Source organism: Lissotriton vulgaris, unplaced genomic scaffold, assembly GCF_964263255.1.
Source record: "Lissotriton vulgaris unplaced genomic scaffold, aLisVul1.2 SCAFFOLD_959, whole genome shotgun sequence".
Taxonomy (NCBI): domain Eukaryota; kingdom Metazoa; phylum Chordata; class Amphibia; order Caudata; family Salamandridae; genus Lissotriton; species Lissotriton vulgaris.
The window spans coordinates 269244-287283 of record NW_028250762.1 but is presented as its reverse complement, the minus strand read 5'-3'; the positions used below and the strand labels follow the sequence as shown (position 1 = coordinate 287283).

At 42.6% G+C, this 18040-nt stretch overlaps 1 protein-coding gene across 1 annotated transcript in view; it reads left to right on the top strand.

Annotated features, from left to right (window-relative positions):
- The window catches only part of DCUN1D1 (defective in cullin neddylation 1 domain containing 1), a 126610-nt gene that overhangs the window by 40623 nt on the left and 67947 nt on the right, over positions 1-18040 (top strand). Inside the window, exon 2 of the mRNA XM_086950651.1 lies at positions 3345-3561. Coding sequence (XP_086806777.1) covers positions 3345-3561 — 217 coding nt within the window. The remainder of the gene's footprint in view (positions 1-3344; positions 3562-18040) is intronic.

Sequence of the window (18040 nt, the reverse complement as noted above, 5' to 3'; positions counted from 1 at the left end):
AGACCTTCTCCGAATTTGGTACCATCAGTTTAATGGACAAGTGTGGTAAGCGCTCAGCGAATGCCAGCTCTGTTGAAACGCTGCTGACACCTATTGCTATTTTAACTTTTCTTGGTACTGCCTCCCTTCTAATCTTGCTTATTTGCACTGTTTAACTGATTCCTGAACATTTTTAACTTTTTTAACCTTCAAAACAACTACTTTTATTGGTGTACTTCATTTGAGAAAGGAGATTTTCAGCAGAAGAGGGTGGTTCTGCTTTTCACGAGGGGACAATTTGCCATATAATACAAAATAAACCAATATAAAATGGCTGGTCATCTTTTACATTTAAACACGAAGTCCAACACATTTGTTCATAGATAACGGCTAACAACTTTAATTTATCCAGCATTCCCCAGTGAAAAATCCAGTATATAAATTAATGATGAGATTCTGATTATAGGCATGTGCTGAATGTAATGGCCTACATAGGTTTGGACAGCCATTTTGAAACCACCCGCCATCACGCCTCCCATAGTCTCTCCCACAACATACCTTGTTCCCTTATCCTCTGCTTTGAAAAAGGACAGGATTGCTTTCCATTAATATAGATCCCATATCTTAAATAGTTGCTTTTTAAGTCTTTTCTTGTGGGCAACATATCCTTTACAAAGTAGTAGGAATTGTCTTATTTCCTTACGTGTTACATTTGTGTTGAAAAGAGCCTCTCTCAATAGTTTGCAGCCTCTAAACCTATTGAAAAAAATCACAGCAGACATGAAGTTACTCCTTTAATTTGCTTTGCAATATGCATGTTCCTTCTGCCCATTTGATTAGAATATGATATCAAAAGCTGTCTACTCTTAGCAGTTCTATCAATTCTTATCCAGGCTACCAGATGAATTGCAGTGCCCATGCCAAAAACAACTACTCTTATTTTTGCTATGTTTAAAAAGTAGCAGTCAATGGCTAAAATAGTTATAAACCAAACCTGGTTCCCATTTCTTTAGTTGCCTTTTGGTGTTATATACTGATGATACAGCTTTAATATCTAACTGTGATTTAGAGTAAAATTATTTACTGTTGCTGGTTCTTGCATAACTGCTGGACTGCAATGTTTACCAGAAAGTACTCTGCCTGTGCTGCCACAATCCGACTCATTCTCTACCACTTCCTGACCATAGACAGGACTGCGAGCATGACCCAAAGTGTAGGTCGGCCCATCGTATTATTGGCTTGGGCAAAATTCAAACTATTTGTACCATTTCTACTTCTCAGTCAGTCAAATACACTTTATTCGATTAATTAAAATCATAAAAGACATAAAAATTTACATACATACAAAAAATTGAGCAATTCATATATTTACCAACTCTGTGCAAGCCCCTTTAGAACAAATACGCTACAGTTAATCAAGTTAAAATCAGAGTGGTTATTAAAAATCGATCAGGTTAATACATTTAATGGCACGTTTTTCATTTTAATTCTAAATGTCGCAACTAGAAAACTGGCTACATAAAAAATGTTGCGGGTGCTACTCAACATCTGAAGACGAGTGAGAGCAGGTCTGACTTGAATAAAGCCAGCCTCTCTAAGGATTGGTAACAGATATTTTTTCCTTATTCCTGAATAAAACCTGCAGAACATAATGAAGTGCATTGTATCTTGTTGCGAAAAATTGTCGCAATTGCAGGGTGGGCAACCTTCTGGTTTACCCCATGATTGATAAGTACCCAGGGAATAATGTATCAAGTTAAATCTAAATTTCGTCAATAGGACTCTATGAAAGGGTTTGGTCACTATTTTTAGAAATGGCTCGAGTGAGGGAGAAATTGTTAGCATATAATGCGATCTAACTGTCGGTTTCAATAATTCCAGCTCCTCTGGAGCCAATCTAGTCCTTTCTACAAAGTGTAACTTGATCCAATTAACATTCTCCTTCCTAATGCAAGATGGGGTTGAATAAAGCTCCGGGCGTCCTAACTGTTTAAATGTTTTTCTCAGATATTCCAACCAGGGTACCCTTTTAGCATGATCCAATGCCACAACATCGCTCAAAATAGCATGGTTCAAAGTTATTTCTTGGTTGAGCCATGTTTTTACCCAGAATATTAATGGGGCTATTTTCAGCTTATTTCTACTTCTCATTTGTTTTATTGAAATGCTGCCTGTGGCAATTGAAATGGTAACTTCCTCCGAGTAAGACGCACAACGTTTATTTCTCCCACCCTACTTGCGGTTAGTGTTTAGTTTGCAACCAAGCTAACTAACTCTAAATGGCTGTATATATATATATATACAAGTAATTAAAAAGGAACAAGCTATCACCTGTTACCCAAAGGCGAAGCCCATCGATGTCTGCAGATCCTCCTCCCCCGAAGAAGGCTGAGTGAGTGGCCGAAATGCATTGGGAAAAATTTGCGTTTTTGTCCACCTTGAATAAATACTGAAACCACCCGTGATGTTGTGCGACTCAATCTTTCCCAGCAGGGGAAGGTGCAATGATATATATATATATATATATATATATATATATATATATATATATATATATATATATATATATATATATAAAAAATCTCCTCAGTTAATTCCTTCTACCCAAGGTCCGAAAACTGGTACTTCTGTAACTTAAATTACTTTGTGTATATAAAAGAGAAACATGTGCTCATGTAATCATAGGATGTGCCCCAATATCTCCTTTGTCTGCTATTCGAAAAAGTTGCCCTTTGGTTATTGCTCTGCTACTGCTCCATGCCTGACCTATGGTGTATAAAACGGACTCACAAAGTGTTCTTTTATTGCACCTGAGATGTACACATCCAAAGTCTATGGTTATGTGTGGTCTACAGAGAGAGTTTGAGATTGCCGGAAACATATTGCTACAGTAATCTGACTAAATCCACTTTCTCTGCTTCCTGGTGTTGTGCATTCCTTCCTGTGAGGTTGGTTTAGGGTATCTTTATTTAGGAAAATTCACTTGCTGCTACTTACTGGTTGTAACCATTGCTCCGTATGTGTCCTTCTTCAGGGCTTCACATCACATGCTCAAGAGTTTACATACAAATCCCACTGGGATTTCCTTTATGCAATATTTCCCTCTCTCAACAGTTGACTTGGAGAACTGATATGCTAATCTCTACAGTGTTTGCTTATTAACTGATGCTCAGAATTCTGAAAATTGTCTATAAAGGTGTGTTTAAACAGTATTCTATGGAAGGGCCTCCAGAACAAAAGAAATGGTCTAGAATTTTTTAATGTTTGCTAGACCAAAGTTAAGAAAATAATTTTTTTAGGCGATGAGGTAAAAAATATTTAAACTTTTTTGTAACTGTATCTTTATCTTCTTCTTATTCTACTAGAACAAGTTGAAGTCGTCACAGAAGGATAAAGTACGTCAGTTCATGGTTTTCACACAATCAAGCGAGAAAACTGCAGTATGTTGTTTGTCACAGAACGACTGGAAGTTGGATGTTGCCACAGACAATTTTTTTCAGAATCCAGAACTTTATGTACGTGACAGTAGTAAAGGAACACTGGACAGAAAAAAGTTAGAACAGCTATACCATCGATACAAAGGTGAGCACAGTGAATTTCAAAATGTATTGCTAAGATCTTTGGTGGCCTTGATTAATGGAAGCAGGCACAATAATGTGACCCTTTAAAACGTACTCAAAATTCATAACATGCAACTTGGTAAGAGAAATAGGTTTGAGGGATTCTGGTTTGTAGTATTCATGAATAGAAAACAATTATAACTTTTGGAAGTACACCTGAGACTAGGAAATTAAAGCAAAGATTGGCAAAGCCAATAAGTCTCGTCTGTGCAAGAGCTATTGGTGTTTTAGCCATGTGGTGCACCAGAGTGGCTGCTGTTCAGCATAGTTAAAATGTAGTGGGGTAAAGGAGAGTGGCATGGAGTGTCATTAAGTGGAGTGTTATAGTTCGGCATAGAGAGTAGTGGAGTGGCATACAGTGGAGTGGAGTGTTGTGGAGGGAGTATAATTTCGTGAGTGGAAGGGAGTAGAGCTGAGTAGAGTATCATAGTGGAGTAGCATTGAGTGTTGCGGGGTGGTGTAGAACATAGTGGAGTGACGTAGAAGGTGTTTCATAGTATGGTAGAGTGGAGTAGATTGTCATTGAGTGGCACAGAGTGGAGTAATATAGGAGAGTGGAATGGCAGAGTGGAGTAGGTTGTTATAAAGTCGAGTGGCATATAGTGGAGTGTGGAGTAGTGTGTCATAGAATAGAGTGGAGTGAAGTGGCATAGAGGGAGTTGTGTACAGAATCGTAGAGTGTTGTGGAGTACTGTTTAATTGAGTAGAGCGTCATAGAGTGTAGTGTCGTGGAGTTGCCTTGCGTACACTGGTGCAGAGTAGATTAGCATAGACTGATTTTAAAGTGGTTTAGAGTTCAAAGGCGCAGAGTGGAGTAGAATGGTTTAGAGCACAGTGGTGTATTGTGCAATGGTGTATAGTAGATTTTTTCAGAGTAGAGAAGTGATGTGGAGTGGTGCAGGTTAGAGTGCAGAGGTGTTGAATGCAGTAGCGTGGAGTGCCTTGATGCGGATTAGATTAGAGTGGCATAAAGTGCAGTGATGTGTAGTGGAGTGATGTGGAGAGCATTGGCGTAGAGTTCAGTGGCATAAAGTAGATTTTCATAGTAGACTGAAGTATAGTGGAGTGGTGCTTGGTACAGCACTGGCATTTAGTGCAAAGTTGAGTGGAGTAGTGTTGAATTGTGCAGAGTAGAGTGGAATGACCTAGACAGCGCAGTGTGGAAGAGTGAAGTAGTGCATAGTAGAGCATAGTAGACTGGGGTAGCGTATATTGGCATAGAGTGGTGTAGAGTAGAGAGGCATATAGTGCATTGTCAGTGTTGTGGTGCAGTAGATAAGAGTGGATTGGCGGTGAGTGCGGCTGTGTAGAGTGCACTGGCGCAGAGAAGACTGACGAAGATTAGAGTGGCGTAGATTGCACTGCTGCAGAGTAGAGCATCAGAGTGCAGTAGTGTAGCTTGCCTTAGTTTAAAGTGCAGTGTTGTAGAGTGTAATGGCATGCAGTAGTGCAGAGTAGATTAACGTGCAGTGGTGTAGAGTGCATTAGTTTTGAGTTGTCGTGTGGAGTGGCGCAGGGTAGAGTGGAGTAGTGTAGAGTAGATCAGAGTGGCTCAGAGTAGAGTACAGTGGATCGATGTAGAGTGTAGTGGCGTAGAGTGTTTAGAGTGCATTAGAGTGGTGCAGATGAGTGCAGAGTAGAGCAGCATAGAGTTCAGTGGTGGAGTGGTGCAGAGTGGAGTGGTGCAGAGTGGAGTGGTGCAGAGTGGAGTGGTGCAGAGTGGAGTGGCGTAGAGTGCATTGGCAAAGTGGTGTAGAGTGCTGTGGCATAGAGTAGCTTGTTTTGGAGTGGTGTGTAGTGGTGTAGAGTGCACTGGCATAGAGTAGAGTGGTACAGAGTAGAGTACAGTGTCGCAGAGTAAAGGGGCGTGGAGTGGTATAGAGTGCAGTGGTGCATAGTAGAGTAGTATTGGAGTAGAGTGCTTTGGCATAGAGAAGAGGGGTGTAGAGAGGGGTGGAGTGCAATGACGCAGTACAGATTCGCATTGAGTGGTGCAGAGTAGAGTAGAGTAGAGTGCAGTGCAGAGTAGAGTGGAGGAGGGTAAAGTGGAGTATGCATGTTGTGGTAGTGTGCTGCCAATACAGACAATGCACCTTCAATTGAAATGACCGTTACATTTGCACAGCCATACAGTTGTACTGATGAAAGTATACAGCCCATAAACAATAGTGCGTGGAAATGTCATCACCTCGTGTATTGATTTGTTTTGATCATATTAAAATATTTGTTACCATCACACTTCAAATTTCCCCCCAAATTTGCTTCATTTGTGCTGTCCTAATTATGATATATTAAATATCTCCACAGTTCCTTTTATCTACATTTACATTATGTTATGTATTTAAAGAATAACATTGTACAACCTGCATCATTGTCACGCAAATCCTCTCACGTTGAAGTTAGAGAAAGAAGAGTAAGCATCATGCTTCATGGAAGACAGAACCTGATATTTGACCTCCGATTTTGATTAAATAGCAAATGTGACAAGATAAGAGCACAATTTAAAGGCCTGTTTACAGAAATCTAGTACTAGTGGAAGAATACAGTAACTATGGTTTGGAAAAGGAATGGTCCAATTCAAGCTAGACATCATAAACACTCACAGCCAGCATATAGAAAGCAAGCAAATATGAGTTACAAACCATAAAGCCAATTGTTGGTAATGCGCGGAATACATTACCCGGGAAGATTTCCTAATGTCCTCCTTGTTGGAAAACCAGACCGCTGGGCTGTCTGGTAGGCTTTGACCAGAAAAACTGTTTAACCCTTTTATTACCAAAGTGTTTGCATGCTCCGTGGTTAAAGATGTTATATTCAGTTTTTTTAGTAATGTGGTTCCAACACGTTTACCTATTTTACTATCTATTGTATTTTAGGTGCATTTACCTAACTCTTCATACCCTTAACTGACGGGTAGCACACCACCGAGTTGTGCTGCTTTTGATGGAAGAATGTGTATGCCTTTATGGGTAGTCTTTTAATGCCATATGTGAGACGTGAGTTATGGGAGGCTTAATGAATTTGATGAGTATGGATGGCTAGAAAGTGGAGGAGTACAGTGTAGCTTATGTGGAGAGTGGTTTGGTGTTGTGTGTGTAAATGTGGTAGAGGTTCCTCAAAACTATGTAGCTGTGTATATGAATAAGTGTAAGATAAAGTATGAGAATGGATGCGGTCATGTACACAGATATATATATATATATATATATATATATATCATCTTGAAAGTGAAATAAATCCTAAGGTTCAAAACGCTTTGAATATGAGGCATAAAATATGCCAACGGTGAAGGTTGTTTCTATGGAGGTACGGTCTTAATTAAGTTTAGTATATACACTGAAGTTCACACACTAGCGGTAGAGGAGCAACCCATAGGATTAGGCTGCCGGCTGTGCCATACACCAGCCACAATGCCTTCAGCTAGAGATCGCATTGCCAAGCGGGACCAGATACTGACTAACCCGGTAAGCTCCACTTCACCGTCCCACCTGTCTCTTTTTCAATGGCCAGACCCCAGGTAACAGTCCTTTACCTTGATTCCTCCCCTCCCTCCCAGGTACTCCCAGCAACCTAAGCGATCGGACTCCCGACGGAATTTGGTGGTTCCCGATATTGGTAAGCTCCTTGTCCACCTTCCTGTTGCTTGCCATGCACCGATCCGAATCACTCGCCTTACTCTGACTACCCTCCCTGTTATTTCCTTTAGGTGACCACATTCACTCTTCCTGCCCAACCCATAGCCATGGATTTAACATGGTAAGCCCGCTTCTTCACTGCGCCGTTTTTTATCGTTTCACGTCACCCATCCACCTCTCTCCCTTTAACCGGCGCCCGGGAAGTCGATTTCGTCTTCCTTGGCCACACACGGCATGTTTATCACAGCCTTCCTGCGCCATTACTCCCGGAAATTACACCACTGCGGTAGTCTTTCCTACTCTGTAATGGTTCCGTTCACTGCAGCTCCTCGCCCACGTGGTACTGCAATTTTTCACTGGATCCCATACAAACATCCATATTCATCACGTTGGCAGATTCCCACCCACGGGAACTACTTATAGTCATTAAGTCTAAGGGCATATCCTTGTATCCACCCATTGGGGACATTCGGTTTCATCTGTTGCCCCACTCGCACCTCATGGCTACAACCTCTAGTAACCTTGATATATCCTGCCCGATCAGATAAATGTCTGAAGCCCCACTTCAGTCAATCTCACTTTTGTTTTTAGCCCTACCGTTAAGGATTGTTTTCAATCAACACCACTTCTCCACCCATCACCACGTTGTGAGTTAATATCTACAAATGTCGAGTTTATATATCTCCCCATATCTCTTTCTTCCCCACATTTTCTTTTAGGTTTTAGAGGCTTGCAATTAATTAGGCACTTACCAAATGTCCTGATGATGATCCCTTTGATTTAAAAGTGGGATCGAAACGCCGTCGACCATTTTGTGCCTTATACATTGTTTATATCATGTACTTTGTTGATGTAAAGGTGCATCTTGAAATTCTTGTTCTTACTACGATTTTGAGAACACTTAAAACTTTTTGCCTAAAAGCCCTTTCCTGTTCACCTGGAGTGTACTAAAGTGTTTGTGCTTAATTGGGGTACAGGCTTGTGCCCCACAACGTGAAACTGTTGAAGGAAATTCTCTTTGTAGTCCTGTTGAAAGTAAAAATATTTAGACCTCTGTCCGGCTGGACAAGTCACTTAATACAGAATCGACTGTGTCTGTATTTATCTTTATGCGTGATTCCTTGTTTCATGGGACCGTTGTTTTTTCTAAACAGTTGCTCCCTGAGGTGCTGTGCTGACTCGCTTGGGGTTCCCTTGTTGTTTGAAACATACACTCAGATAGGTCCAAGGTAGCGTGATTGAGGATCACCCATTATGCAACCAGTCATGGGACTTGCTCTAAGGAGTTCAGGCAGGGAGACAATAAACAACTCCTAGACAAACTATTATACTACCACTTATAGGATATCCTTTGAGGTGTCCTCACAGGAGTAGCATAGGATCAACGTAGGGGTTCCCAAACTGTGCGCCGTACCTCAAACTCCCTGGGGAGGCATCAAACCTAGCGAGGGGAGCCGCGCACCAAGCAGTTTAATGCATTTAATGTTGAAGGATCTGTTGGCTTAAATTAAACTAATGAGACTTAAACGTATGATGTAGATGATTTGTAAGTGACATGCCTAAAGCTGAAAACATAGTGCTTAATTGATGGCATGTCGAGGGAGATGACCTCCGTATTTCACTGGATCCCCACGTTCTAACACTCCAAATGTAAGTGGCAGATACCTGATTTATTTTGTTAGACTCGTTAAAAGGTTTGTTTTTTCCAAATGCATTTTACACCAATACAAGTTATCAGTAAAGTACCATCGTCCTGTCTATAAAACACACAAAGGGTTTGATTCTGATATCGTTCAGAAGGGCTCCGAATCTGATTCCGGTTTGCGGAATCAGATCCGGAAGCCTTGTTGCCGACCGAATCGTACACACATCCCACCGACCGAGTATGATGCCCGGAAACCGGTAGGCCTGTCTGAATTGGTTCCAAAAGGCATTCAGACAGGTCACATCTTTCTGAGCCAAATTGTACAGCTCTATGTACTCTGTTTCCAAGCGAGCGAGTACGATGACTGATTTAGACAGCCATTCCGAATTGGGTTCTCTGGAACTAATCGGCTGTCTTTTGGGGCCTGTAGCAGGCCCCCCTTCACCAGGGGCCTTCTGAATCGGTCCTGTGGGGGTCCCCAAGATTGAATTCATTGTTTCTATAAAGATACTAGATTTACAGAAGAACGACAAAGGCAAATTATTATCCAGGCTTCTCCAACGAGTAGCTCTGGAGCTACTGTTAGCTCTTAAGATGCCTGTGAGTAGCTCTCCTGTGCAGCCAATCCTACTAGATAAGAAGCTTTTACTTGGTTAAATAAATGTGTATAGCATCATTGACAAGTGTTTGTTCGAGAAGAAAATGTGTGTTTTTCCAAACTCCTGAGCTGATAGATGAATTTCCCAAATATATTTGAAGCTGGTGTTTGATAAATCCTTCAGCGTTTAGACTTAAAATTTATATTTTTTGCGGCAGGAGAGGCATTCCAAATTGACAATCTTTTTTTTACATTAGTGCTGGAACCCTTCCTGGTGAACTGAGGTGAACACTGCTGGTAATCTTGCATATGATGGCCACTAATGTAATCTTGTCTGATATGGTCACGATTACAACGCTAATAATATTAGTTGCGCCGGGTGATTTTCACTGAACATAATTAACTCTCATTAAAGTTGAGCTTGAGTATCTGTGATATAGGAGGACTACCGTTACTCATAGAATCACCATATTGGAAAAAGGACGACAATGGCACAAAGAGTGACATTGGAAGTGGAATGCACAATCTAATCTTGGTAATAAAGCAGGGCCAAACTAAACTAATGGGAAAGATCATCAAGAAAAGTGTGTAAATACTGGACAATATGTGAGGTGTAATTTTTTGCATTATATTAAAAAAAAAATGTTTTCACATAAAAAATTAATTTCTTTATATATAACACGATTACATAGTTTTAGGAGCAACCATTTCTGTGTAATGCATAACATGTAGCGACAAAAGCTCTGGCAGACAGTTATGATGTTAAGGCAGACCTACTGAATGGATTTTTTTTAATCGTTCTTTGTTTCTGGTGTATATCAGCATAGCCTTAGGCATGTATTGTTTTCTATTGTAATTGCATTTATGAAGCACTAACTACCCCTGTCAAGGCGTCAAAGCGCTTTTTCGGCGAGTAGCACGCTACTCTGGGACCGTAAAGGATTAGTGAAAGCCACACAACTGATAATTTCTGAAGTGCATATTTTACTGAGGGGGGGGGAGACGGACGGACTGGCGGAGCTACATGTAAACTGCTAGATTCTGCAGAGTTCCATAGGCGGAAATCGAGGCAGCGCACTGATTGTTAGCACCAGGAGCTTGTTCTGCGCTGCAAAATCGATCGAATGGCACCTCGCAGCATGCCAGAGTCCGCTGCTTCGTTGCTGCTGCTCGAGTAGGATTTGTACTTGAGCGACCTCTTTCTCACAGCGAATGGTCGCAAACGCCTGCATTGAGAAAATCTTGCCGGGTCCCCTCCTAATAGCACCCGAAAATAGCTCTAGGGGATGCCAATTCTCGCTCACCAACTTCCCATTGGCAAGCCACACGTGAGGAAAAACTTCACCACTCAGCAGATGGTGGAGTTTGGAGGAACTCGGCGTTACGCGGAGTAGCAAAAATTCCGCAATCTCCACTGGCAGAGCGGAATTTATCGCCCACATCTAATCGTAATGAAAGGAAGTGTTTAAGATAAGGCCAGAAGTCTACTAAACAATATATTATCTTACCAATTGCCTAAATGGTTGCTATTTCTATTTTTCAGTGGTGTCTGAAGTAGGATATTAAGAGTGGTTAATAGGTGATGGCAAGAATTGTTGTAGATGTCAGTCTACGGGAGCCAGGGTTTTCTTACAGAGTACCTTCATGGAGTCTTCCTGTCCAGGAGGTGAGGATTGCCAGAAGAGGAATGAGTGTGATATGATTTTTCTTTTTGTAGGAAGCGACTATTTAATCCTTTATATATGTAGATATCACTCATGGGAGAGGTTGATAAATGTTCTCTCTCCCATTTATTAATTAATCCAGGAACTACATGAACACCTTAAAGAAGGTCATTTGCAGTGAAATTTCTAAAAATATGAAATTGGCAGTGGATTAGGAGATCCCTGAAATATATTTCCTTGGGTCTTTAGAAGACAAAAACAGAGGCAGTTCATACCAGCAGTTTAAGGACCGACTTTCCAAGACCCCGTTTTAGGGCTTCTTATCTTTGTTAAACCATATTTTGCAAATCATGTTCTCCCTTATAAAATTCGTAAATGTTTGTGACTGTTATACGTTGTTGTTTCTGACTAATTAAGCTATGCTAATAATTCGTTTTTGCAGTAAACACACATGTATCTGTTGTGCCAAGTGACCCACTACACCAACCTTACTGTAGCCATAGCAATCTAATTGTGTAATGAGAAGTATAGGTTTTCTAAATTCTTATGCAAACAAAGCATGAATAATTCTGCTTCATCAGTGGAGACTGCAAAAAACAGCAGAGCAGCAGTTCCTGATTTCCAAAGACTTTACAGATTCACATCCAGGTGTCTGGTCTGTGAATGTGTCAACTTGCTTGGTTCTACTCCCGTAACTTGAATCAAGACCTGCAAAGCCAAATTAATTGGAACTGCAAGTAACTGATTTATTTAAAGTGTCTTCTGCTGAGGGGGGGGGAAGGGTCTTGCTTCAGCAGTGTAATACTGCATGGAGCATATTATTGCACAAAAATCACAGTTTGGCAAAAACAACAATTTGATGGATGGAAATATTGAATTGGTCTCCGCCACTGGCAGTCTCTTTTGGCCGCATCCCAATCCCATCATTTATCGAACACCAGGCAACTTGGTCCAAACTGAAGGCAACTTCAGTTTGGACCAAGACATATGTAAATCAGTCTTGACCCTGCTCCTCATGGGAACAGTCCAGCTCGAACAGCCAAACCAGGTCTTCCCTGAGCCAGAGCACAAACAACTCGGGACCGGTTTCGCCCTTATTAGGGCTCCTCATTCTCTAACATACGTAAGCCAACAAAGATGGTTAACATGGTCAAGGCAAATGCACTCCCTTAAAATAGCCAAACTATGGGCATTTTCCTTCTTATTCCCAAATTTACATCCACAATGCTAAGGGACGAAAAGCCATCACATCTGAGAGGAAGGTCATCCCAAATTCTTCATGCTCTGCAAAAGACGGGATGCTCTGCGGTAAGCAGAGTACCCGTCTCGAAATAGTATTTGTGGCAATTTACAGTGTCTCTTGCCCCATATAACCACAGATCTCACTCCCATAGATATCTCACTCCCATAGATAACCTTAAAGATATATTTGCCTCTATAGATCTGCAAGAGTGCCCCGATCGGTCTACCTCCCAGCCTAGATGTGAAATAAAAAACAGCGGCGATTGCTCTAGCCAAATACCCTTTCTTTTGGCTTGTCAAAGAATGCCAGCTCGGGCATCATCGAGCACTAGATAAGGAGAAAAACGTCAGTCTTGGGGATCAACCTAGTCCCTACCCCCTAAATGGATGTAGCTTAGCTGGTCTAGGGCCGACCAGCATTACAAACTGTTTACTATGATTTAACCAACAAGTCCAAGTTCTCCATGAAATGTACAGAGGAATTCAGCAAAAGTTGTAGACCCCTCACTGTCCTCGCCATGAGGACAGCCTCATCTGTATACAGGAGGACCGGCATTCTACGCTTACCTACCTGAGGACAGTTCATTTTTAGATTCAAAAGGACCTGCTCAAAATTGTTGATACACAATTTAAAGAGGAAATGAGCTAAGATGCTCCATTGACGCACCCCCTCTCGGGATGGAGAACTCATAGGGCACTTTAAGACCTTTAGAGTAATGGACTACAGCTTTAGTATCACTGTGGAGATCCCTTAAAAACAGGACAATGTCATAATCAATACCAGTAGAAAGCATCATCTACCATAACTTGGGTCTGTTAAATTGGTCTAACACGGAAAACAGATCCATAAAAGCCAGGTAGTTGGTGCCAGAGCGGCCAACGGTATATTTGTTCAGACCATTTATAAGTTTAAACATTGGTCCACAGTTGAACAACCAGAGAGAAAACTGTATTGAGCCGCAGCCAGGATGATATCATCTGCCCAACTCACAAGCCTGTCTAATACCATGCGACCCACCACCTTTACCACAGAATCCAAGAGAGAGATGGGCTATAGCAATGAGTGCTCCCTTTTTGAAGACAGGAACAATGGTGGATAGGGCCCAATTGTCTGGGCGGCCAATCTTGACCAAGGCGTTGATAAGTCGTAAGTACAGGTACTCAGATGTCCACATTCAAAATATTAAGGTCTGTCGGGATGCCATCAGGACCACAGGCCTTGTTTTTAGACCGTTCCAAAATACCCGTTCCTCTTGCACTGTAAATATGACCTCAGATTTGCCCACTGCAGTTTTCTTGGCTTCCCGTTGAGGTTGGATCAGAAGGAAACATGCCCTCAAAATGGCTTACCCAGTCATCCTGAGTGATGTGGGCGTCCAGTACATTGGCACTTTCGCCTGCCAAAAAAGGACTATTGATAATGCTCCAGAACTTGGAGCTGTTACCCAAGGTGCTAGCCTCCAACAGTTCTCACCAAGCCTCCTCTTTCAGGGCGGACATGCGCTTTGCCAGGGCGGCCTTGTAATATCTATGCTTTCTTGATGGCCAAGGGGTCTCTTGGTGTGATACTCTTGACCTCCTTCAGTCTCCTGGACACTCTTGAGTCAAACCACCACAGGCCTATACGAGACGAATACCTGCTGGTTGACTATGGCTCCAGACATGCTTCTGAAAGCCTCCAAGATGTCTGATGGGTTTGTTGTGCTATCTTGGCAGATTACAAACTCCCTATTTCACTGGGGTAACAAGGACTCATAGAACTGGTCTGGTACAATCTGACCCCACATGTGTCTTCTCCCCCCTTCCACAGTTTGCAGAAGCCCCTTGCTCCATCCTTAATTAGCTTTGCAACCCAGGGCCATCCGGGCGAGAAACACACCGGGTTATGATCACTGTGGATGTTTACCTTGATGAAGAAGTCGGAAATAGAAAAATAAAAAGGCTTAGATACAAGAAAAAAATCAATAAGAGTCCCAGAAAAGGGAGAGGGTGTGACTTCTGTTTTGTCCGGGGGGAACTGGTTCATAGCAGACATTCGGTCAAACTCATGCAAAATAGCATTGAGTATAGAGCCCTGAAAGGTATGTTCCATGTGCTGGCGGGAATGGCGCACACATCCCATATCTTTAACACCCCCCAACCTGAGATTCTCACACATATAAACATTGAAATCTCATACAATAAGGTCATCAGAACAGTACTTCTTGCTCTGGGTCATGTTCCTCAGTAAAGAACCCAATAGTGTAATATCACATGCTTCCATCGAGCAGGCTATCTCGTAAAACAATTTAAACAATAGCCTGCTCGTCCCGCTAGATAATGATATCACCTGTAAAGTAGGAGAAATGTGGGGCAGCATAACAGAGCTGCCTAGGGCTGCTAAAGACCCCCCTTGGCTCTTCCTGAGATAGAGGGTGTAGCTGGCACAAAGAGAGTTTTATAACTTTTCAAATGAAATCTATTTTTATCAGCCCATGTCTCCTGGTGGCATATCGCACCAAAGCCTCTTACAAAAAGCACCCAATCTGGATCATCAAACTTTCTCACAAAGCCCTGCAATATTCTATGAAATAAACTTGCACCCCTTACAGTCTTGATAACCCGAACCTAAAGGCCCAACCAAACACTGTAATGAAGGGACATCTGACGTGGGTAGACTGACACCCAGTCAATCGCAACATTCTAATGAACTCAGGGGTGCAAACATGTTCAATGTACTTATACCTGGAATTCCCTTCTGCTGGCTCCTGTAAACCACAGTTGTTGACCACCAACTCTGAGTATTTCCAAGTGAAAGCAATGGGTGGATCATAAGCCTGTAAAAATAACCCAGTGGAAGTACCACAATGGGCGAGATACGACCCCTGTGATTGAGTTGCGCGTTTGTACTTAAGATGCTATTTACCACCAAACGGCTGTTAAAATGAATAATAACACATTCTCCATCCCAGTCTTTCTTGCACTATCCACCCATGATGTTCTACGCAGCATGATGATATGGCTTTTTACCCACGACCCTAAGGCAATGTTTAAGTTTACCCCAAAGTACAACTTTGTTCTTCAGTAGGTCAAAGTCTTCCTTTGCACCTGAGATGTGAGGGATCCCCAACATTTTGAGTAACTGCCAGTGTCCATGTTAATGTCCTGTTCAGTGATGGAGTCAATGTAGATGAACATGCCGAAGGCACTAGATGGCACATACGCTGAGTTTACCACCTCAGACACAGGCTTAGGTAAGAGCTTGGAGCCAAGCTCCGGCACGTGGCAGCAAGTGCTAGGAGGGACTGTTAGGTCACCTTGCAGTAAAGTGGTCAGCTTGTTCAGATCGTTCTCAGTCGCAGAAAGGTGGTGTAAAGAGTGTTCTAGTTTAAGATTCAGGGCATATAGCAAGCCTACATTAAGAGCGTTTAGTAAAACCATCATGCCCAGGCTGGGCTCTGCTGAGGAATCTATGGGATTAGGTTGTGAACCAATGTTCTTCCCATGCTTCGCATGACCCTCTATCAAAGGGCACTTCCTCTTTGCTCTTACTCCCTTCCTCACTCCAGAGCCAACCCCTGGGGCTACGTACACTGTCTGTGGTGCTGATAACTGAGTGCTGTCCTGTTGAAAACGGGTCTGGGAACGCAGGCTAGCACCCTCAATCTAGGCCGGTGCCACATCTGCAGGGCCCGCAGGGGAAACTTGTTCCAGGGATGCTAGGCGTAGGGGAACTCTGACTGGGGAGAGGTATATTGGGATAGTCGACGAGTAGCCAGCTCAATTTCCTTATCCAGGACCCCTACAGCTCATTGCAAAAAAGTGTCCATAGTAGACACGGTGTTCACAGGCTCCTTAGAAGGGGATCCCACAGGCCTACTTCTCCCCATAATAGCAACCCAGGCAACCCTGAAAAATGGCCCAACTGAGTCTTAACAACTATGCAGTTAAGAATTAAGTAGTTCCAAAAGATGAAATGGCCACTAGGATGGCAATAAATCAGAGGGGCTGTATACAGCAGCACCGAGAGATAACTGATAGGCAAGAAGGAAGATAAGAAGGCTCAGGCCGCTGCTCCCACCAGTTCACACACAGAGCCCAGAATACTCCTGAAACAAGTAAAACACGCATTGGCATAGCCAATAGGTCTCACTTTTGGGACCTTATACGTGTGTAGCGTTACAGCACATGATCTTTTATGATTCAATATAGCTTAATTTCTGAAATATTTGTAAGGTTATATCAATCCAAAATTGGAACCTGTGGAAGCTCGTTACATTAGGAGCAGTGTTCTAATAAACGGTAATGAAGAAAAAGTGAAATCAAATATTTCCCTAGGATCCCATAATTTGTTAAAGCAGAAAAGTTTTGACTAATCTCAGATTTTGTGTTTGTGCAAGTCAGACACTAGACAAACCCTTTATCTCTGCTGTGGTATCTCACTGCGACATCTTAAGGTAACCAGTGTTTTCCGATGATGGTGCTAAATACAAGATGTGACTGACGTGCGACAGGAGGTATGTCAACAGCAGAGAGGGAGCAGTGGCAACATAAAACAGTAGTTTTTGGGGAGATACTGTTGCGTTTTCCAAGCTGCAGTCAAGATCCCTAATACTGGGCACACGGAGGATGAGTGGTGGCCAGGACTCCTCGACGAATGCAGCAGCCCCGGGCTTGTTCTGCTAAACACAGGTCGTTCCTTTATTAAGAATGGAAGCTCCGTAATTAAAGTCCGGGTAGTCAATACACTAGATCAAACAAGCAGACGGGCTTGGAAGCATACGTGTAAATAAATACCTGGAAGTAACGCGTGTGCCATGTCGCCACGACTGAGTACGTTGACTCTAACACTGTGTACAGAGAAGCCAAGATGGAGTTCAACACGATGAACGCATGTGGAGCTTATAAAACACATTTATTTTAAAATATAGTCATGTTCGGCGTGGCTGTGTTGAGATTAACAAGCGTTCGCAACAAAGAAACTCCATTTGTGTTTATTAAAGCAGAGAAGGGTGAAAATAGTGCATTTATCCACCGACGCACAGAACGGACTTTCATGTGAGTGCAGTGCCATTCATTGATGGAAGCCATCGAGGATACGTGTGCTCTTATGTTTTAGACCTGCCCTCATAGAGCATTTAAACCATCTGCTCACATGTGTACTTAAAGATTCCAGTCAGCCTTCAAAGCACCTTCATTCACTTCATGGAAAAACTAGTTTTAGTACATAGTGCGATGAGGAGGGGTGGGGGCTGACCCTGAGCCTTCTTCCAGCACCATTGCCCGGTTTCGGTTGATCTGAAAGCACGGAGCTGAGTAGGAAAAGCAATTAACTAAATACAGGCACACGATCGGGCGACCAAACAATGCAAAAGTCAGCAAATTGAAAGCGCGCATGGCGCACGGAATGTAACAAGCATGTTCCTGCGAGTATATAGGGTAGAGAGGCGGCGCCAGAGAAGAAAGGCGCTGAGATACCCCCATGTTTGTTTATGGAACTGAAAACAAGCGCGGCCCCAAAAGTTTAAGCAACCGCGCTGAGTTAAAGAGTAACATGATCCAGGAATGCAGCTTGCACACTGCGCGTCGCTGCTCGCTCCCGACACCCAAAGGCAATGGGAGTGAACCTTTACAGAAAAGGTGATACATGCACCCGCCTTTGGCCAATTGCGTGCTTT